A 27539-nucleotide genomic window follows, 5' to 3' on the forward strand; every position below is an offset into this window, starting at 1 on the left:
TTAAGACATTTTTAAAAATCAACTACTTTACAAGGAACATGAAATATTCCTTTTTTGAACAGATCCCAATTTTTCCCATGCCTGCCTTTGAGGCAAACTAGATCTTTCTACTGACTTTACCAAGATGATTTTATGAAATACAACCGCACCTCACGTTTTTTTCCCCAGAAAAAAAGCAAACAAACTGTGGCATATATAAACGTCTATGGGGAGTTTTTCAACAGATCCAGTCTTTTAAGGCAGAGCTGCAAGGACAAGGGAGGGGGGAGTTCTTTTCTGTACTGTGAAGTTTGATTCTCTGTGAAGTAGAATTTCATCAAACTGAATGTGTTATGAATTTTAAATATATTTGATGCTAAAAGGGAAAAAAATAAGTATGCTGTCCTTTCTTGTAGGCTTGTCTTTAGATGTGTCTGGTCATTACCTTGGCAACCCTTACAAATGGCAACTGACGTCAAGAAAAGAGGAAAAACACTGCTGAGAGCGTACACTCCATGCATTAGAGATCATTCTGAGGACTTCGGGTTCTTAGGCTCATACAGGCGCTAAAGGGCTTTAAGAGGAACACAAGCAATCTCCCATTTACAAACATTCTTCATAAACTTATAAAGATTGTGAGATCTGAAAAGAGCATCTTTGAGTTTTTGATTTAAGCAAAATACAATTTAGCTCCTCGCTTAGGTGCTCTGTCTCACAATAACTGTCAAGTCCATAAAAATGTGGGGCCCTAGCAAATCTCAAAAACAAGTGGAAGCGGCCTGTTTCTTCTGAAGGTATTTTTCCTCAGCATTTTAATATGAAAAAGTTCAGACATAGGAAGTTGAAAGAATTTTACAGTGGAAACCTATATATTCATCACCCAGAGTCATTACCATTCTACTCTACTGGCCTTATAACATACGTTTTCATTTACCATCTATCCATCCATTCATCCATCCATCCTTTCATATATCTGTCCTCTTGTCTTACCTTTTTTTTTTTTTAAGATTTTATTTATTTATTTGAGAGAGAGAGAATGAGAGACAGAGAGCACGAGAGGGAAGAGGGTCAGAGGGAGAAGCAGACCCCCTGCTGAGCAGGGAGCCCGATGCGGGACTCGATCCCGGGACTCCAGGATCATGACCTCAGCCGAAGGCAGTCGCTTAACCAACTGAGCCACCCAGGCGCCCCTCTTGTCTTACCTTAAGCCATCTAATTTATTTAAAGATTTTATTTATTTTTCAACAGAGAGAGAGGGAACACAAGCAGGCGGAGTGGGGGGGGGGAGAGGGAGAAGCAGGCTTCCCGCTGAGCAGGGAGCCGGATGCGGGGCTCGATCCCAGGACCCTGGGATCATGACCTGAGCCGAAGGCAGACGCTTAACGACTGAGCCACCCAGGCGCCCAAGCCATCTAATTTTTGATGCATTCAAACATAAAAATTGCAAGCATGAGTATACTTCCTAAATATTTCATCATGCATATCATTAACTATAGTTCAACATTTCTTTTGATGCAATATTTACAAATAAAATGCACAAATCTTAAATGTCCATTTGCTGAGTTTTGAAAAATGCATATAAATTTCTATCAAGATATAAAACACCACAATCAACCTATTCAGTTCCCGTATGCCTCTTCCCATTCAATCCCACTCCAACCATCCTCCCAATTTCTGAAAGTATTTTTTAGAGCTTTGTATTAGGGCTTATTACTTCTTCTTCTCCTTCTTCTCCTTCTTCTCCTTCTTCTCCTTCTTCTTCTTCTTCTTCTTCTTCTTCTTCTTCTTCTTCTTCTTCTTCTTCTTCTTCTTCTTCCTCTTCTTCTTCTTCTTCTTCTTCTTCTCCTTCTTCTTCTTCTTCTTCTCCTCCTTCTTCTTTTTAAAGATTTTATTTATTTATTCATGAGAGACAGAGAGAGAGAGAGAGAGAGGCAGAGGGAGAAGCAGGCTCCCAAGGAGCCGGGAGCCCGATGTGGGACTCGATCCCAGGACCCTGGGATCATGACCTGAGCCGAAGGCAGACGCTTAACCATCTGAGCCACCCAGGCGCCCCTTCTTCTTTTTTAAAAGATTTATTTATTTCCTTATTTTAGAGAGAGAGCAAGCGAAGAGAGGAGGAACAGAGGGAGAGGAAGAGGGAGTCCCAAGCGGACTCTGCGCTGAGCCTGACATGGGGCTTGATCTTATGCCCTTGAGATCAGGACCTGAGCCAAGCCTAAGAGTCGGTTGCTTAACTGACCCAGGTGCCCTAAGGGCTTATTACTTCTAAGAGCCTCCTCCCTTGAACTGTCCCTAGGACTTCATTTATCCCTCAAATTGCAAGTGTACCTGTTCAGGGACATTTAAGATTAGTGTGTCCAGCATTTACTTCTGCTCTGTTCTAGCTTTCCCCTTACTTCAACCATGTAATCCTAATACCCCATTTCCAGGGAGGAAAGGCAAAATCAAAACAGGCTGCATAATTTTTGAGACCCAGTGAAAATGAAAATGCAAGGCCCTTGTTCAAAATTTATTAAGAATTTCAAGATGGGGGGCACCTGGGTGGCTCAGTTGGTTAAGCAACTGCCTTCGGCTCGGGTCATGATCCTGGAGTCCCGGGATCAAGTCCCACGTCAGGCTCCCTGCTCAGCGGGGGGTCTGCCTCTCCCTCTGACTCTCTTCCCTCTCGTGCTCTCTGTCTCTCATTCTCTCTCTCTCAAATAAATAAATAAAATCTTTTAATAAAAAAAAATTTCAAGATGGTGGGGAGCCTGTGGTGCAGTCGGTTGACCATCCGACTCTTGGTTTCGTCTCACACCGTGATCTCAAGGTTGTGTGATCTAACCCTGTGTCCGGTTCTTTCTGCACAGTCTGCTTAAAACTCTCTCTCCCTCTCCCTTTCATTTTCTCTTTTTATTTTCTCAAATAAATAAATCTTTAAAAAAATTTCAAGATGGTGACAATCAAGCATTAAACTAAGTGTAGGGCCTTTTTGGTTGCACTCTCATGAAGCTGACCTTGGTCCAAATATTTAACAACTGTGAAGGGGTAGCCCAACGTACATTTTGGATAATAGAGTTTTTTTTTTTTTAATCAAATTTGTCTTTTGCAAACATTTTCTCCTAGTCTGCAGTATGTCTTCTCATTCTCTTCACAGCATCTTCCACAGAAGCATTATCTATTTTTTCATTCAAGAAATGGCCTATTTGGGGCACCTGGGTGGCTCAGTCAGTTAAGTGTCTGCCTTCAGCTCAGGTCATGATCCCAGGGTCCTGGGATCGAGTCCTGTGTCGGGCTCCCTGCTCAGCAGGGAGCCTGCTTCTCCCTCTCTCTCTGCTGCTCCCCCTGTTTGTGCTCTCTCTCTCCCCCCCCAACAAATAAATAAATAAAATCTTTAGAAAAAAACAAACAAACAAGAAATAGCCTATTCAGCTGAGGGGACGACTCAGTAGACAAGAAGATCCCTGCCTTCATGAAGCCTACACTTTAACAGAGAAAATGAGAAAGAGATAAAGGAATAAACATATAACAGGCATTTAGGTGGAGATAGCTGCTGGGAAGAAAATGTAAACAGGGTACCGAGTTAGACACTGACTGTAGGGACCTTGTGGGGCCAAAAGTCAAAGAGACCCTGGTGGAAGTAAGCGGAGGGGTGGGGAATCCAGTTAGTAGTCTCTGGAGTCATACAAACAAGAGATGCTGTGGGCACGAACTGGGATGGAAGCCGTGGAGGTGATGAGAAGCGTCCAGATTTTGGACACTTGTTCAGAGTGGAGCTGACAGAACTCGCTCAGGGATTGGGTGTAAGAGAAATAAACGATGCAGGGATGAAAGCTAGGTTGGGGCCGAAGCAACCAAGTGAATGGTGGTAAGGTTGGAGGAGAGTGGGAAAGGAATGGGTTAGGCGGGGACCAGGCTGTGGCAGGGGAAAATCCAGTGAAAATTCAGGTGGAGATGTCCAAGTAGGCCATCATGACTCAACTCGAAAGGTTAGGGTTGGAGCTTACAAACTTGGGGGTCTTCACCGTAGAATAGTGTCCTGGATATCTTTGTAGGCCTTCCAAATTCTCTCTCCTCGCCTCTCCACACTTCTGTCTGCCTCCGTAGCGACTCACCAGTATGGATTAAGGGGATGGTCTCCAACCTTCTGGTTTCTGGCTGGATTCAGACCAGAAGGGAGGAGAGTAAGACGGGTTACTTTATTCCCCCCAGCTCCCTCCTTACACTGCCCCCTTAGTTGCCTGAGTCCCTCCATGAAAATTCATGGCCCCTGTCAGGCAGGTCTGCACACAGCTGTCTCCCTCCAGATGCAATAACTGCTTCCCCCCTTCACCCCTGCAGGACCATGGTTGGGGACGTCTCCTCCCCTCACCGGCTTCAGAGTACTGATATCCTTACACTTTTATAAACAGTCCTTTATTGGACCCTGATTGAATTACCTTAGTTTGAGTGCCATCTGTTTCCTGTTGGTGCCTTGACTTACTTTAAAACCAGAGATTGGATGAGATCACTTAGGGAGTAAGAAGAGATAGAAAAGAGACTTGAGGACTGACTCTTACATAGAGTCTGGAAAGAGGTGAGTTCCACAAGGGGCAGGTCAGTGACACGGTAAGAAAATCAGGAACATGTGGTGGCTCAGTGAAGACGGATTTGAGAAAGAGTCCTTCCAAAGTGGCCCAGGCCACCATTTCCCTGGGACTCCCAGAATCTCTTATTGCCCTCACTTATCATTCCTGACTCCTTTTTGTCTCCTGGGTGTCTTGAAATTGCTTTGTAATTTGACTTCTGACATTCCCAGATCAACCCATTTGTTGCATGTATCTCAGGCCTAAGGGAGATGGTTTGAGTTCTCTTGGGAGGCTCTCAGCTGCGCAAATCTACAGATGCATTAGTTTTGAAGGGTGAGGGAAATGGAGAGGAACTGCCAAGGAGTTCCCCACACAAGGGCGCACACAATTATTCTATACACATCTCAGATACTATGCTGTGAATATGGCCAAGGCAGAAGTGATTTCATATTGACCACTGATGTTGAATACCTAACCTAACATTTAATACATGGAAGCTCGACAGATTTTTTTTAGATGAATAAATGCTTTTTAAAAATGGCTTACTGTGATATAGTAAGTTTTTGGTGCATGAAACCTCCTTTATAGACTTGACAACAAATTCCTTGATTTGCTCTATTATAATATGGCTCCGATTATGCTTTTGTATATCCCATAATGCCTGGGTGTGAACGTTCTTTTATTTTTTTAAGCAGAATTGTATTGAGAAGATGACAACATAAACTCTGCAGAAATGAAGGCTGTAGATTTTGGTCAATTGGGCTCTAGGGCCATCAGATAAATATATTAGTACTGTACTTCTAACAACCATCCTCTTTGATTAAAGTGTGAAACTGCTCATCACTAATATCTTTTGCCATTCCCAGAAAGCACACTTCCTGTAATTGGCAAGTTTCTGTAAAGACTGTTTGCTATTTGCAGCCTCTGTGTTAATGTGCTTGACTGATTTCTTCAACTCTCTTTATCCTATCCTGACTCAGGATAGGTGAAAAACATCTCCCTCTTCTACAAAATGGAGTTTGAATCCTGGCTGTGCCAATTTCACAAACTGTAACATTGTGTAAGATTTTAACCGTTTTGAGTCTTAGTTTCTTTATCTATAAAATGAAATTAATAGCACAGTTGATCCTCATTATTTATAGATCCCATATTTGCGAATTCATCTACTTGCTAGAATTTGTTTGTAATTCCCGAATGAATACTCACAGCACTTTCCCAGTCAGTCGTGAACCTGTGCGTTGCAATGAACAATTTGAGTCACCTGACGGGCATTTTCCCAGCTGAGTTTAAACATGGTGATACTTTGCCTTCTCGCTTCAGCCCATGCTGTAAACAAGTAATCTTTAGGTCTATTTTGGGCCACGGTTTTGCATTTTTGTGATTTTTCTTGGTGATTTTGCCATTTAAGATGGCCCCCAAGCATAGTGGTGAAGTGCTGCCTAGTGTTCCCAAGCACGAGAAGGCTACAATGTGCCCTACAGAAACAGACCCGTGCATTGCCTGAGCTGTGTTCAGGCATGTGTTATAGTGCTGTTGGCTGTGAGTTTGATGTTAATGAAACAACAGTATATATTAAATAAAACACCTTTAAACAGAAACACACATAAAAAGATTATATATTAATTGGTTGACAAAGATGTTGTGACCAGAGGCTCGTGGGAACGTAACCCTGTATTTTCTTTAGTAGCAATGGTTCAGTATTAACTAATTCAGTGTTTGCAAAGACTTCATGAAAGATAGCTAGCATTAAGATGGGGGCCCACCTTAGAGACCTCACTTTAACTTAAGTACCTCTTTATTTAGTTAGTTATTTTTTAAGGGGATAGGAGTTTATGGAATATACCACAAGGGAGGGGTAGGTAGGATAGCAGAGGAGGGGCTGTCCGCTAATTACCTCTTTATAGAACTTATCCCCAGGGGCGCCTGGGTGGCTCAGTCGTTAAGCGTCTGCCTTCGGCTCAAGTCATGATCCCAGGGTCCTGGGATCGAGCTCCGCGTCGGGCTCCCTGCTCAGTGGGAAGCCTGCTTCTCCCTCTCCCTCGGCCCCTCTCCCCTGTGCATGCTCTGTCTCTGTCTCTCTCTAATAAATAAATAAATAAATAAATAAGCACTTATCTCCAAATAGAGTTACATTCTGAGGTACCAGGGATTAGGACTTCAACATATAAATTTGAGGGGAACCCAATTCAACCCATAACACAGCCTATCCATCCATCACTTGGTTCTCTGGCCAGCCAAACTGGCCACACAGCATTCCCTGAAGTTTCCTTGCTCCTGGGCTTCGCTCACAAGATGACATCCTTACAGCATCCCCTGTCTCTGCCTAGTAAAGTGAAATCTATCTTTTAAAAACGAGCATATTGGTGAGTACTCATCAAAGAGGTAATTAAGTGAAAATGAGGTCTTTATGGTGGGCCCTAATCCAATATGATTAACGTCCTTACAAGAAGAGGAAGTTTGGACACAGACACATATACACACAGAGTAGAAGATGGCCATCTACAAACCAAGGGGAGAGGCCTCAGAAGAAACTGACCCTGTTGAATCCTTGATCTTAAACTTCCCAGCCTCCAGAACTATGAGAAATAAATCTCTGTTGTTTATAAGCTACCCAGTTTATGGTATTTTTGTTTTAGCAGCCCAAATGGTCTAAGACACCAGGCCAGTGAGTTTGGATTGGATCCTGTAGTTAGTGTGAGCAACTAAACTTTTTTAAAGAGGGGTAATGTGATCCTTGCTGTCCTTCAGGAAAGGAACTAGAAGCATCTTTTGAAGAGAATGAGCTAAAAGGAAGACAGGTGGGAAGCTGGGAAGATTATTGCTGCTGTGGCTGATTCTTCCAGGTTTGTGTATTTGTATTTGAGGCTTATATCATGTTGCATATTTTTAGGCTGTGATACAAAAGGATAGTAGTGGAACAAGAAGATAAAAGAGTCTGGGACAAGGCTGGGGGAACGCTCTAAGAAAACAGTGATGTTGCATGAGTTCTGGAAACCTTTCACAATAGCATGTTCAACATTTGCAGTGGAGCCATGAGGACTACAAAAGAATTTTGCAGCAATGTTCACTGAGCATAAGATGTACGGTTTCCAAGTGTGCCAAGGATGTCATCAGGGATAGGAAATACTAAGATCCAACTCGTGACTGACAGATGTCTAGCAGGCATTCAGCTGAGAGACCTGAACTGATGTATGCACCTGGACAAGAAGTAGCAACCTAAAACTTACTTTAATGTGTATTTTTCTACATCATTTTGTTTCTGGCCTTCTGGAGTCTGATCACGTAAGGGAAACTGAGGCAATGATTGCATGAGTCTAAAAACCAGGTAATAAAAGTCAGAACTAGTCACTGTGTTTGTAGTAAGGAGGGTATAATTTGGAGAGGCACCGTAAGGTGATACGGACAGGACAGAGCAACTAACTGGAACTGAGGGTACCAAGCAAAGTCCCTGGGATGGCCTGGAATAACTCAGAGCTTGAATTTTGGAAAAGCAGAATAATTTCACTTTTGGACATGTCAAGTTTGAAGAACATTCCCACCTGGGACATGTGAATGCAAACATCTAGCAGGCCAATATGTATCTACGGAATACATAGATTTGAGAGCTATTTGGCAGATACAGCCAAAGATATCAGGGATCTGTACTGCATGAAAAGAAAGGTAGAGGCTATGAATAGCTGTTCCCAGGCTGCAGTACAAGGAAGAGGAGGCATGGGAGCGGTCAAAGGTATCAGAGGAAAGCCACGACACAAAAGCCACCGGCGGAGGAATGAGTGATGTGGTTATCTTGGAAAGAGATGGATAGATGAAAATACAGAGGAATGCGGTTAAAGTGGAGGAAGCTCAAGACGGATGAATTTAATTTCAGAGGAGTGAAAGGCCAGCTCATCTTGGAGAGTGAGAAAGGAATTAAGGAGAATAGAAAGTGTTTGCTAAGCACCATGAGGAATGTAATAGGGAGTAAATAAAGCTGAACAAAAGACTGCTGAGCCCAGTGAGAATTCAGTAGATATTCTATAGCATAAAAGTGGAAGGAAAAATTCTACAGTTTCCTGATGTTTCCATTAATGCTTCAAGCTATTTCAGTCAGCACTTTTTCAGTTGCAATTGATGGAAATCCCAACTCAAACTAGAGTAGAGTCTAAAGGTAATCGATTGGCTTAAATAACAGGAAAGTCCAAAGGAACTCTAAAGATTCTTAAGACATAGCTAAATCCAGGGCCTCAAACAATTGTCATTAAAAGTATGTTTCTCTCCATTGTTTGGCTCTGCTTTCCTAGATAGCCACTGACAGCGCCAAAGAACATAGTCTACCTGCTTTAGTAAGCCCACACAAAAAGAGCCCTTCTTTCCCAATTTTTCCAGCCAAATCCTGGTATAGACTATAATTGGCCCAGTTTGGGTAAGGTGCCCCACGTTGGACTAATCACTGGGGCCAAGGGGCTGGGACAGTTTGATTGCCTGAATCTTGATCATAAACTCACCCCTAAAGTCATGAATCACATGGTCCCAAAGTGGGTAAGAGGTGGGTTTTTCAGAGGAATGCCAGTCAGGCAAAACAACCAGGTGCATCACAGACTGAGAACAGCACTAGAGAAAATAGATGGTAGGGCTGGTTTCTTTCAGGATAGGTTAGGTTATGCTATAATAACAAACAAACCTGTAATCTCAAAGGCTTAAAACAACAGGGATTTATTTCTCCTGTTGCTACATCCACTGTAGGTCAGTTTGGGGCCACTTTCCCCACTTTAGAGAGTGTTGCTTGTCATATAGGCAAAAAGAAAGAAACATGACAAAGGGAGCATTATCTCTTAAAGTTTCTACCTGGATATACGACTCCTCAAAATTATTCACATTTCACTGGCCAAAGTAGAGGAATGGAGAAGTAAGATCCTACCAGGTAGCTGGAGGGAAGAGAACTGAAAGTTTTATAAATGGTCTTAATGATTACCCCAGGGACTAAGTAAGTTTGGAATACTGGCGGAGAGAATATGGCAGAGAAACCAAGACACGAGAGAATCTAAAATGGTTGGAATGTTCTGGAGCAGTGAGGGAGTGATGCAAGGAAGAAGTGGAGCATCTGTGCAGCACGGTAGATATTTTTTTTTTAGACTAAATCTTTTTTTTTAAAGATTTATTTATTTATTCATGAGAGACAGAGAGAGAGAGAAGCAGGCTCCCAAGGAGCAGGGAACCCCATGTGGGACTCGATCCCAGGACCCTGGGATCATGACCCGAGCCGAAGGCAGACGCTCAACCATCTGAGCCACCCAGGCGCCCGCAGCACGGTAGATATTAATGGACTGGAGAACAAAGGGAGATGGAAGATCTAGTTTGAAAGGGGTGAGAGAGTGGTAGAAAGCTAGGGGGGTGGGATATTACTGTATCTCATTTCATAGCTGGTCACAGAGAAGTTCACCGCAGCTTGGTGAGCTAGACTGAACTGAAGCTGGACCAGTCTACTTTGTTGGACAGGTGCCAGGGATAAAGATCCAGCTGTTGGTACTGGGAAGAATGTTCAGTCGAGCAGGCAGAACACAGTAGTCAGGCAATATGTGAACCTATACAATTCAGGGTCCCAATAAATTGTCAGCCTCAGGGTGAATGTGACTGCTGGAATCTAGACAGAGGTAACAGTCAGAGAGTTGAGACAATACAAAAGAGGTTTTCAGTACCAGGAAAGCTGGTCACAGATAAAGCCCCAGCCTCGGATTGCAGTTTTAAAGGAGAGAGGTCAATTACTAAAAAAAATTAATAAACTTTTAAAAAGGGTGGGGGGAGCACCTGGCTGGCTCAGTTAGAAGAGCATACAACTCTTGATCTTGGAGTTGTGAGTTCAAGCCCCACATTGGGTGTAGAGTTTACTAAAAAAAATAAACGAAGGAGAGAGGTCAGGACCCATGGAGGTCTACAGGGACAGAACATTGTCATAGGCATTAACACAGAGGGGAACAGATGAAAAACATTTTTATTTCTTGGTAAATTTTTTTAAAAAGATTTATTTATTTATTTTAGAGAGAAAGAGTGTGTGTGTTTCGGGGGGGAGGGCGAGGGAGAGGGAGAGAGAATCTTGAGCAGGCTCCACGCCCAGTGCACAGCCCAGAGCCCGAGGGAGGCTTGATCTCACGACCCTGAGATCAAGACCTGAGATGAAATCAAGAGTCAGATGCTTGACCGACTGCGCCACCAGGTGCCCAGGAAAACCAATGTTTAATCATAGTGAAACATGAACTGTATCTTGAGAAACTGTGTTCAAGGATGTAGGGGACTTTGTTGACCCTAGAACAGGGAGTTCCTACTGCCCAAAAGGAGATCCTAGTTAAAGGCCAGGCATGGGAGATATGAGAATGGACAGAGCCAAGGAATGAAAGCGGGGGACTAGCAGAGAGGATATGTGGTTATATAATTATGGAAATAGATCATTACGCAAGTATGTTTGCCCTAATCTCTGCTTTTCTCTCTTTTCATGGGCATAGCTATTGTCTTTAAACTTTAGTTTTATTTTATTTTTTTTAAAGATTTTTTTATTTTAGAGAGAGAGAGTGGGGGGAGGGGCAGAGGGAGAGAATCTCAGACTCCCTGCTGAGCTCAGAGCCCAGCGCAGGGCTCAGTCCTACGACCCATGAGATCCTGACCTGAGCTGAAATTATGAGCAGGACAGTTAAACAACTGAGCCCCCAGGCACCCCTATACTTTAGTTTTAAAGGCAGAGAATATTAATGTTATTTTTTTAGTGTGTTAATCTAAACAAAATTATAAAGCAGATCAAGTGGATGACTAGATTAGAACTCCATCTTTAGCAGACAGAATAATGGTCCCCCTAAAGTTGTCCATAGCCTAATCCCTGAAGTCTGTGAATGTATTGCCTTCCATGGCAACATGGACTTTGCAGATGTGATTAAGGTTAAGATTGGAACATTATCCTGGTTTACCTGGGTGAGCACAAGAATCCATATAAGACAAGCAGGAGGGTCAGAGTTAGAAAAGGAGATATGTTGACAGAAACAGAACACAGTGATGTGAGACCATGAACCAAGGGATGCAGGCAGCCTCTAGACGCTGGAAAGGACAAGGAATGGATTCTGTCCTTGAGCCTCCAGAACAAACACAGTCCTACAAGCCCCTTGATCTGCCATCCCTAAGACCTGATTTTGGGCTCTGACCTTCAGAAATGTAAGAGAAAAAAATTGTGCTGTTCTAAGCTGTTAAGTTTTTGATACTCTGTTATAGCAGCAATAAAAAAATTAATACAACATCTAAGGAGATGATTGAGGACAATCCAGGCTTTGACTTCACAATGTTAGGAAAAGGCAAGAAAAAGAGGGCTGGAGTTAAGTGGGAAAATAATAAGGAATTGTCAGTTGCTATTCCTCATCTTTAAAATTCAATAGAAGTAGGGGTGCCCGGGTGGCTTATTCGGTTGAGCGTCTGACTCTTGGTTTTGGCTCAGGTCATGATCTCAGGGTTGTGAGATTGCGCCCCAGGTGAGGCTCTGTGCTCATCAGGGAGTCTGCTTGAAATTCTCTCCCTCTCTCCCTCTGCCCCTCCTCCCACTCGTGCTCTCTCTCAAGTAAGTAAATACATCTTAAAAAAAAAATCCAATAGAAGTAACAGAAATAATGGCTAAATTTTCTCAGGAAAAAAAATGCAATGGCTCTATGCTTCTACAGAATTCCAGGGTATTCTGAAGTTACGTTCGTTAGTTTGCAAAGAGAACTGGAAATTCCTCCTGGAAAGGTTCTACAGAATTCTATGTAGAATATAGTTGTCTATGGACAACTTTAGGGGGACCATTATTCTGTCTACTAAAGATGGAGTTCTAATCTAGTCATCCACTTGATCTGCTTTATAATTTTGTTTAGATTAACACACTAAAATAGATCTGGAACGTAGAATTCTACAGAATTCCAGGGTATTCTGAAGTTACGTTCGTTAGTTTGCAAAGAGAACTGGAAATTCCTCCTGGAAAGGTTCAATGAAAGAGAGTTGTAAATGATGAAAGAGAAGTTAAAAGAAAGTAAATACGGCATTTTAGAAATAGCTATTCCAAAAACAACAACAACACAACCAAAAAAAAAGTTATTCCATGCATTTTTGTTTTGTAAGGTAATTCTGTACAGTTTATGAGGAAACGGATTCTTAGCACCAATAAAACTTGTGACAGTAAATTCTCATAAACTTCATGAAGGAATATTTTTTAAAAATTTAAGGAAAATCTCACTTTGTCCTATAAATTATTATACTGTAGTGTCAACCTCTAGGTCTTCCGAATCATTAAAAAATAGCTAATTGTAGGGGTGCCTGGCTAGTTCAGTCAGTAAAGCATGTGGCTCTGGCTGTTGGGATCATGAGTTTGAGCCCCATGTTGGGTGTAGAGATTACTTAAAGAAAAAAACAGCTAACTGTAAGAGTTAATTTTATTAATATAGATGCATCCTTCTCACCTCTCTCTCTGGTGCTCCCAGATCTTTTCTTGGATGGTATTTGAGGCTTGCTGTGATTTAATTCAGGCATTTGAAAGTACGTGCAAGGCATTACTCCAGAGGGCTAATTGGATTTTTCTTACATAATGTATTTTTTTTTTTCCTAAGTAAAAAATACATGTGTACACAAACTCCATACACTGAGAACTATTTGAAGAGGAATTTGATTGGGCAATGATTCTTTTCACCTTTCCAAGCTGGTGACCACACAACAAACAAAGCAAGCCAAGAGTTAAAAAGTTGTAGGTAAGGGTATGAGACAAGTTGGAAGGCATGAGCAAGTATGGAGTCCTAGAGGTTAGCACTCTGAGAGTGCAGCTGTATTTGGCTAGCCGGGAGGCACAGGCAGAGTCCCGGGGAGGCCGAGGGGAAGAGCCAGGCCAGGTAGGCCCCAAGTCAGGTGCTTCAGTCAGAATTCGGAGTTAGCAGGGAGATAAAGGAATTCAGCCAGAGCCTGGAAAGATCCACTCAGTCGCCCGCCCCTGGAACACAATCAGGACAGGGCAGCTGAGCTTTGGGCAGCCGCTATCCCCTGCCTGCTTTGGTTTTGAGTGGTTTTGCTGATGTAAATGGAAAGAGGATAAACAGACCCATCCAAGTATTGAAGAATACAGCTGAGGTTTAGATATTCTGAAACAAACAAACAAACAAACAAACAAACAAAAAACCCAACAAAACCCTCCAGCCCCTAGTAGCTCTGGGTTGGATATTTTAACAAAAGTGAACTACCCACGTTTCTGTGCAAGATACTAAAGGCAAAAATCATAAAGGAAAAGATTGATGTATTCATATCAATGTCAAAATAAAAAATTTTAAACTTTTTTTTTAAAGATTTTATTTATTTATTTGACAGAGAGAGATAGCTAGAGAGGGAACACAAGCAGGGGGAAGTGGGAGAGGGAGAAGCAGCCTCCCCGCTGAGCAGGGAGCCTGATCCGGGGCTCTATCCCAGGAACCTGGGATCATGACCTGAGCTGAAGGCAGACGCTTAAGGACTGAGCCACCCAGGCACCCCAAAACTTTTAAACTTCTATATGTCAATAAATATTCACAAAGATGCAAAGACATAAACATCCAAGATATTTATAACTCAAGATAAAACTATTGTTTATATGAATACTTATAACTGCAGAAAATTAGACATGATTGAAATGTCAATCAAAAGATAATTGCTGAAATTATGAACTATCCTGACATTGAAATTTGAAGGCTTTCTTTTTCATAAAATGCCAGATAATAAATATTTTAGGCTCGTGGGTCATGAAGTCCCTTTTGCAACTACTCAATTCTGCAGTTGTAGCACAAAAACCACCATAGACAATCAGGAAACAAAAAAGCATAGGCTGTTCCAATAAAACTTCATTTACAAAAATATGTGGCCAACCCATGGGTTATAGTTTGCCAATACCTGTTCTAAACAATAATTTTTGTAAAAATTAGGTAAATCTATATATAATACTATGGGAACTTGTTTAAATTACATTAAGCAAAAAAATGCATATTTCAGAACAGAATGTGTACTTATATAGTATGTTATTTTATTAAATATTTTATCATCAAATTTATATAAATAAAATTATGTGTGACTGTATATGATTATATATTAAGGTATTGTAGTTACATATAAAATTATATCTATATCCTCATGTATATAAAGAGTTCAAGCAAAGGAAAAAAGGCTAAAATAATATGTACCAAAATGTTAACCTGGAGATCGATATCCCAATTTAGGATTGTAAAATTATTTTCCTAGTGTAAAATCTTAAATGAGTTTTTAAAAATAATAATCATTAAAACAAATTTATGGCACAAAATGAAATATTAAAAAAATGTACACGTGACTCTGCTAGTTATGTACAACCGTTTTCCTTTCTCTGTTCTCTTTCAATCCTTATCTGCATCATATATTTGTCAAAGTGTGTATTTTTTTCTGATTTTCTTTGCCTTATTCTTATTGTAACCTCAGAGTCAGCAGTTTTACACAACCACAGTTCAATAAATGTTAGTTAACAGCTGTGATTATGATCATAGTGATAATGATGTGAAGTACAGCAATTTTAGGTAAAGTTTTCTAACAAGGCTTTTTGGGAAAAACTAGCAATTGCATTCACAAAGGTTACTGTCAAATGTTACTCAGGAACCTTTCAGAAGGGATAAAATCCTTCATAATCTCTTTGTTCAGATGTTCCAGGGGATAGACACCAAAAAGTTTCCCAGAGCATTGCTATCTCCTTGTTTCTTACTATAGCCCCGTTGGCACAGTGGGAATGACTTCGATGCTTCTAACAGCTGACAGAACGATACGAAATGATCAAAGGTTTAGCTTGTGAATTATTCTGCTTGCTTTTGTCATCCAGAGTCTAGAGCCCTGAAAACGTATTCCCGGATTTGGTGCACCACTGATGGTACAAGGAGTAAAATCAGAGGCTTTTCAATCCCTGGGTGAATTTATCAAAGTCTGACAGTTGATAAAGTGAGTAATCTTAAGAGTGGCATAATGTGATTCCATACAAGCTATATGAGGTAAAGGCAGGGTGGGAAAGGAGGCTGGACTCCAGAATCATACCTCATTGTACTGATTATGTACAATAGGCTAATTATGACCCAGTTGAACCCTCAAATTCTTCAATGTTTGGGTTTTTCCATCTGGATATGGGCACTTTTGACATTTTTATCAAAGTCAACAAACATAACGGTGATTTTAAATGCAGATTTTTCTTATAGTCTATTTAGGTAACGCTGGAAGATGGCAGTTATTTGAATTATCTGCAAAGACCGATGGTTTTGTAATTAACAATTGCTCTGTTTCTGATATATTTTTTTCTAAAAAACTTGGATCTCCCCCTACCCACCAAAGAACCAGAACAAAAGAAACACCTTCTCACACCTACCAACAAAACAAACCCTGGAAGCTGTTCCCTGGCTAGAGCCAGAGTGCATACTGCAATTAAAATGGGAGTACCACCTATTGGGTGTGCCAAATGCTTTCTCTTTTCTTTGTGACTGTCTTATTCATATGCCAGAGTGGAGATAAAAGACTTTAAATGAAAGGATTGCACAACCACCACCCACATCTTTGCAAGCTTTGGTGGAAGCCAAACGTAAGTGAACATTTGGGATCTATTCTCCAAGTAGCAACTAGAATGTGTTAGCAGCCATTTTCATAGAATGTGGGACCTGTTAGAGGCCTTGAGTGGAACCACAGCTCATTTCTCCTTGTATTCTCAGTGCCTGGCCTAGAGTGGGTGCTCAATAAGTTAGGTGATCAAAGATTCAGCCTGCTTTTGTCATCCAGAGTCTAGAGCCTCTAAAATGTACTCCTGGATCTGGTATGCCATTAATGGCAGTTAGTATAATCAGGGGCTCTGCCTAAACAGCTAATGAATGAATGAAACATATAAAAACTTCATCTTGACAGAAGTTTGATAAAGTTCTATGCTGGTGAGGTTTGGAGGAAAAAGTATACTCCCAAACATGTTAATGGGTGAACGTAGATTGTACAACCTCTGAGTAATTTGACAATGACCGTCGAAAGAAATGCATATACCCTGTGACCCAGCAAGTCCACTTCTGGGAGTTCATCCTACATAAAAACTCTCACATATGCATACAGGAAAGAATAGTCATTGCAACATTCTTTATACCAGCAGAAGACTAAAAACAATGTCTGTGTACAGAGAATCAGTAAAATAAATTATGGTATATACATATAATAGAATTCTGTCTGATGTTAAAATGAATAAGATAGAATTACACATACCGACATGGAATGATTGCCAAGATACCATGGTTGAGTGAAAAAAAGTCAGGTGCAAAACCGCGTGTTCAGTATGTTACTGTGTGTGTAAATAAACAAAAAACAAAAAAGGTAGGGGAAGGGATACACACACATGCTTTCACTTGAGAAAACTATCTCTGGAAGGTTAGAAAAGAAACTGGTAAGAGTGGGTCAATCTGGGTGGAGAAACCAAGGAATTTCAAGGATTAGAGGGAGGGAGACTTGCTTTTTTCACTCTTTTTTAAAGATTTTCTTTATTTGTTTGAGAGAGAGCGAGCATGGGAGGGGGCAGAGGGAGAGGGAGAAGCAGACTCCCTGCTGAGCAGGGAGCTCAACCAGGGCTCAAACCCAAGACCCTGAGATCATGACCTGAGCTGAAGGCAGACTCTAACTGACTGGAGCCATCCAGGCGCCCTGCTTTTTTCACCCCTTTGTATTGTTTCAGTTTCTAGTGGTGTGTATAAACTAGCTACTAAGATATTTTAAATAAAAATGCTCAAAAGTAAACATCTTAAAATTAGTTTCCAAAGAGAATGCTTTTTAAAACTCACTTACCATAGTGTGAGTTACCATTTATATCAGGAAAGTTGCAAGGGGGGGGGAGTGATATATCTACATAATTACTCGTAGAAGCATAGAACATCTCTGAAGAGGAGAACGGGGCAGCTGAGGACACAGGTAGAGGAGAGTCTATGTCTTTTGTACCTTTTGATTAAAAAAAAATGTGTATGTATATATATATATAATAAAAATTAAAATCGGGGCGCCTGGGTGGCTCAGTCGTTAAGCGTCTGCCTTCGGCTCAGGTCGTGATCCCAGGGTCCTGGGATCGAGCCCCGCATCAGGCTCCCTGCTCGGCGGGAAGCCTGCTTCTCCCTCTCCCACTCCCCCTGCTTGTGTTCCCTCTCTCGCTGTCTCTCTCTGTCAAATAAATAAATGAATAAAATCTTTAAAAAAAATTAAAATTGCTTTTGTTTTTAAAGTTTACAAGAAGTGGGACACCTGGGTGGCTCTGTCGGTTAAGTGTCAGACTCTTGGTTTCGGCTCAGGTCATGATCTCATGGGTCATGACATCAAGCGTCAGGCTCCCCACTCAGTGCAAAGTCTACTTGAGAGTCTCTCTCCCTCTCCCTTCTTCTCCCTCTGCCCCTCCCCCTGTGCACTCTCTCTCTCAAATAAATAAATAAATAAATCTTAAAAAGAAGGTAAAGTTGACGAGAAGTGTAGAGGAAGTAGAGAGGAAAAGGTCTTAGAAGTAGGAACAGCATGTTTGGTACGGTCAGAAAGCACTAGTTTCAAATCCTGGCTCTTTCAATAGCTGTGTGATATTGGGCAACTTGCTGAAATCTCTGGGCTTCTTGTGAAAAAACCCTCACGGGAAATGTTGGGTAGATTACCTAGAAAATACTACATATAAAGTGCATTTGTAGTTATTATTATCATATGGCAGGTGAACTTCTTCATATTCCAAAAACAGTTTCAAGGGTTCTAAAGAAGCAATACAGAACAAGAACCTTGGACTTGGCTCAGTGCTGCTACATGGGGTGTGTAACAGTCCTATAACGTGGCACTGGCACTGACCTAGATCAGCAGGAAGCCCAGGATTGGCCTGGCAGTGACCCCAGGGGGCATGGTGCCACTTCATAGCACCAGTTAATTAAATGTTGACAGTGTTTGCTTGTGCTGTGATTTCTGAAAAGAGTTATCTCAGCTAAGCAAAGAGATTTTTAGAGTGATTATGAAAAAAAGCAACAAAGACTTATAAAATCCACAGAACATCTAGCACTTCATCTTCCTTTCTTTCCTTATTTGTCTTTTCAGGATCACATTGTTATTACTACGACAAATCTATTGGCATGTTATAAAGGTACCAGCTAGAACCACATATTTTTCATTTGCTTCTTTGTCTAGCTAGGTCATATTATTTGGAATGGTTAGCAGAGCTCTTACTACTCTAATGGCAAGCAGGCATATAAATCTTATCGATCATATTTCTATTGGTGAAAAACTCTAGACTGCAGGTATTTATCCTTTATCCCAGTAGTGCTTATATTTTTGGAATTTCACTAAATGGAGTTGTACTTACAATGACTCCTTATACACAGACATATCGCCACAAAACTGTTTACACTGAAATTAGTTTTTGGTAATTGCTAATGTCACATATTATGCATGAAACAAAGTAATTCTAAATGTATATGAATTGTTGTGTCATTCTTTTTAACAAATTATAATCTTCTGAGTGTGTTTCCTAACTTACATTAGTAAGTTGCAATTTCTTTTCAACTCTGAGACTGATAAAGGCTGAGACAAGAGAAGATGGATAATATTTTGTAACAACTGCTGTGATTCCATCATCTGAAATCTGACAGCGTTAGTGAAAAAGGAGTGCATCATGCGCGCGCCAGTGCAGCATTACGAGAATGGAAGACCAGCGACCCAGTGAGGATAAACCAAGTATTGCACCGGGTACACAGAGGAAATTCTTGCCGCTGGAAAACTACAAAGGATTTCTGAAAGGACACTAATTTTTATTGATCTGGATTCAGAGGCAACCACTGAGCATCTACTAAGGGCTCAATAAGTTTACATATATGTTACTTCAATATCTTTTTATTTTTAGGTTGATAGAAGGAGAATGCTGGCTCAAGCGGGAAAATTGCAAGCATTGATTGCTTGGGTATGTTATGCCCTTGAGAACTGGCATACAGACAATAACCTTGAATTGCTGTTGTTTTTGTTGTTTTTTTAAACCCGACTAGCTATCAGTAATGTTAATGTAGGCTGAGCAAAGACTTTAGGGAAAACATGTTAGGCTACAGAGGAGAAATATTAATGCCAAAAAACCCCCACCAAAACCCCAAAAAACCCTCACGTATTTTATATTTTACAAAGTAGACTCTGCTGGGTTAGTATTTTTCTTTTAATGTATTTTCTACCAATTTTCCTAATGATGAAGAATGGGAAACAACAAGCTGCCACAGTATAAGTCTTGCCACAAAGGAAACAATGTCATTACGGAGGATGCACAGTTCCCTGACATTGTTCTCTTGGGATACAGAATAGTTTTCCTTTTTCAGTAGTCCTTTCCTCCGGCAATTCAATACATTAAGGCCAACAATCTTAGTGCCCTGTAACAATTTTGCTGATTAAAATTTATGAAAGACTTAAGTGCGCACTTTTATCTGCATTAACATGTCATTAGTCAAGACATATCAAATGACTCTGAAGTTCAGTTCGTTTGAAGTTCATTACGATGGTTTATTATCATATAAAGTAACATGTCCAGTGATACATCAAGAGAATAAGCTGACCTGAAATTATGGATGATCTGTTTTCTAATATCTTTTCAAATTATCAAATAAAGCAAAGCCCTTATTTTAAACAAAAACAGCTAAGAATGACTTCCCAGTATTTTCTCAAGCTGTCTTCTTTATGTTGTCATACTGAAGATTCCCCTGCACTCCACTGTGTTCTTTATGGGTGGAGACATTCACAGCATCCCAGGCCCCTGAAGGCTAGCAGTGTGGTCCTCATTAACCTTACTGAACTGTTTTGTTTTCTGGCGAACTCTAAACTAGAGGACAAATATATTACTTTTTCAACCCAACTCTACATGTATGGGAGAGGTTGGAGATAGATAGTATTGGTGAGAAATATCAATACATATAACCTACTTAAGTTGGTATATATGAATTCCTATGCATTTATTTATTTATTTATTTTCCTAGGCAAAGAACTTTATTAACCTTGTTTCAAACTTTATTCCCAGGCTTCTTCAGCTTAATTAGCTGCAAAGAATGAATTGTGTATAAGCAAAAACTGAACAGAGCTGCAGTGTCCAAGGGGATTGGGCTTAAAAATATTAGAGATCTAGATTTTATCAGATCCATGAACAAAATTTTAAAAAGCAGTCATAATATAAAATAGCAGCTCCCAGTAACTTCTTCAAGTTTTATGTTCTTCAGAAGTTGACTCAATTCAGTTTGCTTCATTCTTGGAAGCTTCATCAAAATTCTCCACAAGATCTGGAACTTCATCATCATCATCCTCTCCGGTAGCAAGTGGTGCTTTTCCATCCACAGATTGTTTGGGCAGAGCTTCAGCCAGTCTTCTTAAACTAGTCAGACTGTCTGCACCAAGTTGGTTTAAGATACTGGGTAGCATTTCTGTCAGCTGCTTTGTCTCAGCATGGCCTGTAATGGTGAAAGTGTTCAATGCCAGGGATGCCTGAACTTTGGGGTTGTTAAAATGGATCACTGTTCCTTGGTTTGTGAACATATTCACTTCTTCAATACCAGAGATATTGTTTACCCCTAACTTCTTTTTTTTTTTAAGATTTTATTTATTTATTTGAGAGAGAAAGAATGAGAGATAGCACAAGAGGGAAGAGGGTCAGAGAGAGAAGCAGACTCCCCGCTGAGCAGGGAGCCCGATGTGGGACTCGATCCCGGGACTCCAGGATCATGACCTGAGCCAAAGGCAGTCGCTGAACCAACTGAGCCACCCAGGCGCCCTACCCCTAACTTCTTTAAGGAGAACTGAAGTTTTTTATCATCTGCTGTAGCCGTTCTATGAACCACCTTCTTCTTTCGGCGAGCAGTTCCTTTCCCACCAATGCGCACTTGTGCTTGCAGTTTGGCGAGTTTCTCCTGGTTCATGATAGTGTCTTTCATCTTGTTGGAGTGGAAATGGGACGGCGCGGGGGGAATAGGGTTGGCGCTCAGGGGGTCTCGGGTGGACCAGCTGAGATTAGGTGCACACACGCGGGGACGCAAGATGGCAGCTAAAGCAATTCCTATGCATTTAAATTGTGAACAGATTTAAATGAATTACTGTGTTTTATGAACACAAATAGTATTGCTTCAATGTTTAATTATTACCAAAGTATCACATATTTTATAGCTCATCAGCTTTATTAGTCAAACACAGCATAAAACCACAGAGTGGAGATGGAAATGTTTTTTGGGATTTGATATGTATCCATATAGTGAGAGCTATAATCATGGGACAACAGTTAACATAGAGTACTTAGTGCACTGTGCTAGATGTGTTAAATGCAGTATCTTAGGGGTTGGTAAACTCTTTCTACAAGGGGTCTGATAGTAAACATGCTCTCCCCCTTAGTGTCATAGTCTCTGTCATAACTACTCAATTGGCTTTACAGAGCAAAAACAGCCATAAATGAATAAGCAATAAGCCTCGCTATGTTCTAGTGAAGCTCCGTTTACGGTCATTGAAATGCAAATTTCATATAATTTTCACATGTCACAAAATATTACTCTTAAAAATATTTTTATAAACCATTTAAAAATGGGGGCGCCTGGGTTGCTCAGTCAGTTGAGGGTCAGACTCTTGATTTCAGCTCAGGTCATGATCTCGGGGTCCTGGAATCGGCCCCACAGTGCACTATGTGCTAAGTGGGGAGTCTGCTTGAGATTCTCTCTCTCCCTCACCCTCTCCCTCTGCCCTTCCCACCGCTTGCACTCTCTCTCTAAAATGAATAAATAAATCTTAAAAAAAATGGGGGCGCCTGGGTGGCTTAGTCAGCTGAGGGACTGACTCTTGGTTTCAGCCCAGGTCCTGATCTCAGGGTCCTCATAGGGAGCCTGCTTGGGGCTCCCCCACTCAGCTGGGAGTCTGCTTAAAATTCTTCTCCCTCTACCCCTCCCCCCACCCCAATCCCACTTGTGCATGCCCACACTCTCTCTCTCTCTCTAAAATAAATAAATCTTAGGGACGCTTATTTGGCTCAGTCGGTTAAGCCTCTGCCTTCAGCTCAGGTCATGATCCCAGGGTTCTGGGATTGAGTCCCGCATTGGGCTCCCTGCTCAGCAAGGGGTCAGCTGCTCTCTCTGCCTGCCGCTCCCCCTGCTTGTGCTCACTCTTTCTCTGACAAATAAATAAAATCCTAAAAAAATTATTTATTTTATAAAGATTTATTTATTTATTTTAGAGAGAGAGAGCATAAGCAGAAGGGGCAGAGGGAGAGGGAGAGAGAAACTCAAGTGGACTCGGCACTCAGAGCAGAGCCCCAGGCAGGGCTTCATCTCATGACCCTGAGATCAGGACCTGAGCCGAAACCAAGAGTGGGTCACTTAACTGACTGTGCCACCCAAGTGCCCTTCCAAAAAACCATTTAAAAGTGGAATAACCTTTCTTAGCTCACAGGCCACACAAAAATAGAAATACCTTGGATGTGGCCATGGGGCTATGGTTTGCTGACCTCTGCATTATCTCATTGGGTTAATGGGGGTTTCCTAAATGATCAGATATATTGAGATTGTACTGTTAAGTGAATGGGAAAGTTTTCTCACTAGCCTTGTTCCTCACCCTACTATAACCTTCTGCCACGCTGCTGGCACTAAGACTTATGGGGCTTTATTCCATTGTTCCTAAGGTTAAGAGCGGCCTCTATGTCTAGACTCTAGACAAATCAACTAAAGAACTCCTTTCAACTATACGAGTATACAATCCAGGGGCGCCTGGGTGGCTCAGTTGGTTAAGCCACTGCCTTCGGCTCAGGTCATGATCCTGGAGCCCCGGGATCGAGCCCCGGGATCGAGCCCCACATCGGGCTTACTGCTCAGCAGGGAGTCTGCTTCTCCCTCTGACCCTCTTCCCTCTCGTGCTTTCTATCTCTCATTCTCTCTCTCTCTCAAATAAATAAATAAAATCTTAAAAAAAAAAGAGTATACAATCCATCTTAAGGATTTGAGCTGGAGTAACATGACCAGATTTGGGAGTTTTTATAGGTCGAGCTGCTTGCAATGTGGCCAAGAGGCAAGGCAATTAAGTTATTGCAGTAATTCAGGGAGAAAGACAATGGTGACGCGGACTGGGCTGGTAAAAATAGGAGACTAAGAACAGTAGACAGACTGGATATGTATTTAGCATTAGGTACTCGCTTGGATGAGGATTGTTTTACACTTGTCTCACAGGATAAAAGAAACTGATAATACTTCTAAAAATAATTTTTAAAGTGTTACCTAAATTTAGTTAGGAAAGTATATAGTATATCATCTCTTTCTTCTTTTAATTATTAATAACCATTTCAAAAATTGCAGGATCCTATCGGTTTGTCTGATTTACTGTTTCCCTACCCCAAAGTTGAGCATAACATTTTAATTTTTTTTAACATAAAAGTTAGCTGAAAGTACATTTTCTGGGAAAAAAAAATTCTGCATTCTCCACAGTCCAAAACTAGGAATCGCTGCGTGGGGACACTTTATATTTCTGGACTGTTTTCCAGAGGTTTACTTTGGGCTCCCGGATTCCCACCGCTCCTCAGCGCCCAGACACACCCCTGGACCCACCCCGCCACTTCCCTCCAGTCTCTCTCCTACCTCTCCTGCTCCCCCCGGCTTAGTCTCCCGCCCACTCGGGAAGCTCCGCCCCAATCTCACCCCTCACACCCCCCCCCCTCCCGCCTGCGGCCGGTTCCGCAACCCAACTCCTTCCCTCCTTCCGTCGCTTTCCCCTTTCCCCGCCTCCATGGCTGCCTTCGATTGGCTAAACTGGCTGTGCCGCGGCAGGGATGCAGCACAGCCTCGTCCTGATTGGCTAAAGGGTATCCGGGCCTCTCATGATTGGCTGATAAGAGCAGACAGCAAGTGTGACTGAGCGCCGGGGTGTGTGGACGCCGCTTTGTTGCCTGAGGGGGGTGGCGGTGGAAGTTAAGGGGGTAGGGGGCTAGTGCTTCTCGGGACCCGCATTCGCGGCCGTCGCAATCACTTCGCCCGGTAGTCTTTAGCGTAGGAGTCGCGCGGAGAGCAGCCATGAGCGGCGGGGTGTACGGGGGAGGTGAGTAAATGCGGCCGGACGAGAGAGCGCGCCTTTTTAGCGTGTGAGGTTTGTAACCGCCGCCCCCAGCCCTCCCCTCCCAGGCGGCCCCTTCCGGTCTCCCCTGCTCTGGACCCCAGCCTCCCCGCCCCATCCCCGCCCCGTGCTCTGCCCGCCCCCGGAGCCCACCCGGCTCGGCGAGAGCCTCGGGCGCCCGGAGTCGCCGCCTCCTGCGGCGGCCCCCGGAGGAGCAGGGTTTTGGGGGTGCGTGCCGGCCTCCGCCCGGGCGGGCACTCCATCCTGGGGGGTCGGCCCGCAGAGCCCCGGCTTGAGTGGCTGGCCGCAGGGTCGCATCTTCCCGGGTGTCTCCATAACTCGGCTACATTGGGGCGCGCGCGCGTGTTTAAACTTGGGAGGTCCCAGCAGTTTGCAGGCATGGACCGAGGGTTTCCACAACGACCCGTGGACCGTAAAGCGAGCCGCGAAGAGGTACCACTGATTGGAGGAGTGGCGGCCACTGAGGACGCAGCCGCCTCTTGTTCGGTGCTCTGTTGCCTCACACCTTTCATTAACTTCTGCCTGTTTGCTGACTGTGGGTTGTCCAGAGTTACTCGTGGGAACACCTGTAACTTAAAGATGTTGTTCTTGGGTCGGCTGCGGTGTGGTGGAAAGATAAGCACCGGCCTGGCAGTTAGAGAGACCTGGCTTGTACTTTCAGTCTCACCATTTATGGAGCGATTTGGCCTTGGGCAAGTTACTTAACTTTTCCCAACTTTAGGCTCCTCGTTTTGGGAATGATAATTCCTACCCAGTGGGGTGGTTGTGAAGGTTCAGTGAGATAATGATCCACTCGCTACACCAAGTTTAGTCCATGGGTCGGCAGTGTCAGCATCACCTGCAAGGTTTTTAGAAATGCAGTATCTCAAGCTCCGCCTGAAGTACACTGAATCAGAGCTTTCATTCTTGCTAGATAGGTAGGAAGCACTGATGTATGATTCTGGTTTTTGCTGTGTTTGATGAGTTTAGAGAACAAGGAGACAAATCTGAAGTGTTGCTTTTGTCAGTGTGTCTAGTAAGGTTATTGTTTCTGAAGAGGATGGCATTTTACAGGTAAGGGATAAAAATGAGGTTTTCAGAGTTCTTTTTTTTTTTAAGATTTTCATTTATTTATTGAGAGAGAGAATGGTAGAGAGAGAGCACGAGAGGGAAGAGGGTCAGAGGGAGAAGCAGACTCCCCGCTGAGCAGGGAGCCCGATGCGGGACTCGATCCTGGAACTCCAGGATCATGACCTGAGCCGAAGGCGGTGGCTCAACCGACTGAGCCACCCAGGCGCCCGAAGTTTTCAGCGTTCTTCGGTTTTGGAATGTAGCTTGAGTTTCTTTGTGGTAATATGCTGATCCTCATCCTCCTCTTCCCCGTTTATGTTCTTGCTTTTGATTTCCCAAATGTGAGAGTCAGTAGTTCCCCATTTTTACTCAAAGCCTAGTGGATCTTCATGATTTACCTCTTTCCCATCTGAAGATGCCATCCTGACCAAAAAACTGGGTCTTTGTGCCTTTGCTCACGGAGGCTGTTGACTCTCTTTTGACCTTTAGGTTCACTGATCCAGGGACCTAGAAGCTGTTCATGAGTTTTTCCTTAGAAAGCATTGTTTAATTTGACTGAGGTAGAAATGGATACTAATAATGCCAGCAGCAAACATATAGAGACTTTTCACGTGTTGCGTTTAATATGTGCATTAACTCAATCTGCAACAGCCATAGGAGATGATACTGCTATCCCCATATAATGGAATAAGAAAATAAGGTATGGGAAAGATTAAGTAACTGGCCCAGAGTTCCTAACAAGTGGTGAACAAGAATCTCTGGGATGAAGAAAAAGGCATTTCAATAAAACCCTTTCCCATTTTAAAAATAGATTTTTGGTTGTTTCTCCGTAAGTCATTTTTCAGTTATATAGCCACAGCATATTCGTATATGGTTTAGGTATTCAGAATAAACGTCCTGTGTCTCATTTGCTTATGGAGAGGAATATGTCTTAAAGCCTGTTTCATATATAAAATATTTAAAACTCACAAAAATAAGTGTATGGTTTTGTGTTTGAGTTACCCCTGTATGACTAGTATATGTAGTAGGTCATATTTTCCAAAGGGTGTACTGTGAAAAGAAACCAAACCTCCTACCTAGGTTTTGTGTAATTAACTTAGTAAGCTGTATTTTTAAGTTGCTTGCTTAATTTAAAAGATCTTTGCAGTTTAAATTTTAAAATTTATAGCTATCTTATTCTAATAATGATTTCTGATTAGATCTGACACTGATCTTTAGCTTTGGGTACAATGCATAATTCATCTGGATTTCCATACTTTCTGATTTCTGGGCCTACTCATTGCTCCTGTGACCCATCTTTCATGGTTCTCCTTTACTTCAAACTCGCATTATAAAAATAAACAGTCCAACTTTGATAAATTGTGTTTCATCATTCCTGCACCCCTCACCCCCAAATCTCTAACCTTAAAATTTTCTCAAAACCTTCATCTCCATGAGTTGGGGTATCCTTGTCCAAACAAAAAAAGAAAACCACCTTCCTGCTTTCTCCCAAAGTCATTTGCCTTCTTCAGTATCATATTGGAATGTTCTAAGACCAGGTTAGAAAATTGCCACCATTGCTTTATGTTTTCCCAGAAAAATCACCACACCTCTAAACTTGGAAGCCATTTACTCTGTGGAAAAACATCAGCATCCTCAGAAAAGTGAAAACAGTGTTTTTAGTAGCAAAGAGATCTAAGTTTTTTTTTTTTTAAAGATTTTATTTATTAATTTATGAGAGAGAGAGAGAGAGGCAGAGGGAGAAGCAGGCTCCCAAGGAGCAGGGAGCCCGATGTGGGACCCAATCCCAGGACTCCAGGATCATGACCTGAGCCGAAGGCAGACGCTTAACCATCTGAGCCACCCAGGTGCCCCAAGAGATCC

At 42.2% G+C, this 27539-nt stretch overlaps 2 protein-coding genes across 3 annotated transcripts in view; one reads left to right on the forward strand and one right to left on the reverse strand.

Moving 5' to 3' along the window:
• Positions 1–20768: 20768 nt before the first annotated feature.
• LOC113918621 (transcription factor BTF3-like) lies at positions 20769–21463 on the reverse strand. The gene is made up of 2 exons (XM_027587214.1): positions 21308–21463; positions 20769–21107 (listed from the first exon to the last, which is right to left on the reverse strand). The coding sequence occupies exons 1-2, from the start codon at positions 21461–21463 to the stop codon at positions 20769–20771; spliced, it is 495 nt and encodes a 164-aa protein (XP_027443015.1).
• Positions 21464–24372: 2909 nt separating this feature from the next.
• The window catches only part of ACTL6A (actin like 6A), a 29896-nt gene continuing 26729 nt past the window's right edge, over positions 24373–27539 (forward strand). Inside the window, exon 1 of one of the 2 annotated variants that reach the window (XM_027586367.1) lies at positions 24373–24590. In XM_027586367.1, the coding sequence (XP_027442168.1) occupies positions 24566–24590 (25 nt within the window). In that variant the 5' untranslated portion in view covers positions 24373–24565. Of the gene's footprint in view, positions 24591–24775; positions 25059–27539 lie in introns of those variants that run through there. The other variant, XM_027586368.2, reaches the window with a different exon arrangement.

The sequence above is a fragment of the Zalophus californianus genome, chromosome 1 (genome assembly GCF_009762305.2).
Source record: "Zalophus californianus isolate mZalCal1 chromosome 1, mZalCal1.pri.v2, whole genome shotgun sequence".
Taxonomy (NCBI): domain Eukaryota; kingdom Metazoa; phylum Chordata; class Mammalia; order Carnivora; family Otariidae; genus Zalophus; species Zalophus californianus.

What these genes read in the sequence shown, in the direction of transcription:
- LOC113918621 (XM_027587214.1), bottom strand. Translation starts at nt 21,463, where the DNA reads ATGAAAGACACTATCATGAACCAGGAGAAACTCGCCAAACTGCAAGCA. An exon ending in TCTCCTTAAAGAAGTTAGGG is followed by an intron (nt 21,108 to 21,307) that starts GTAGGGCGCCTG and finishes AAAAAAAAGAAG; the next exon opens with TTAGGGGTAAACAATATCTC.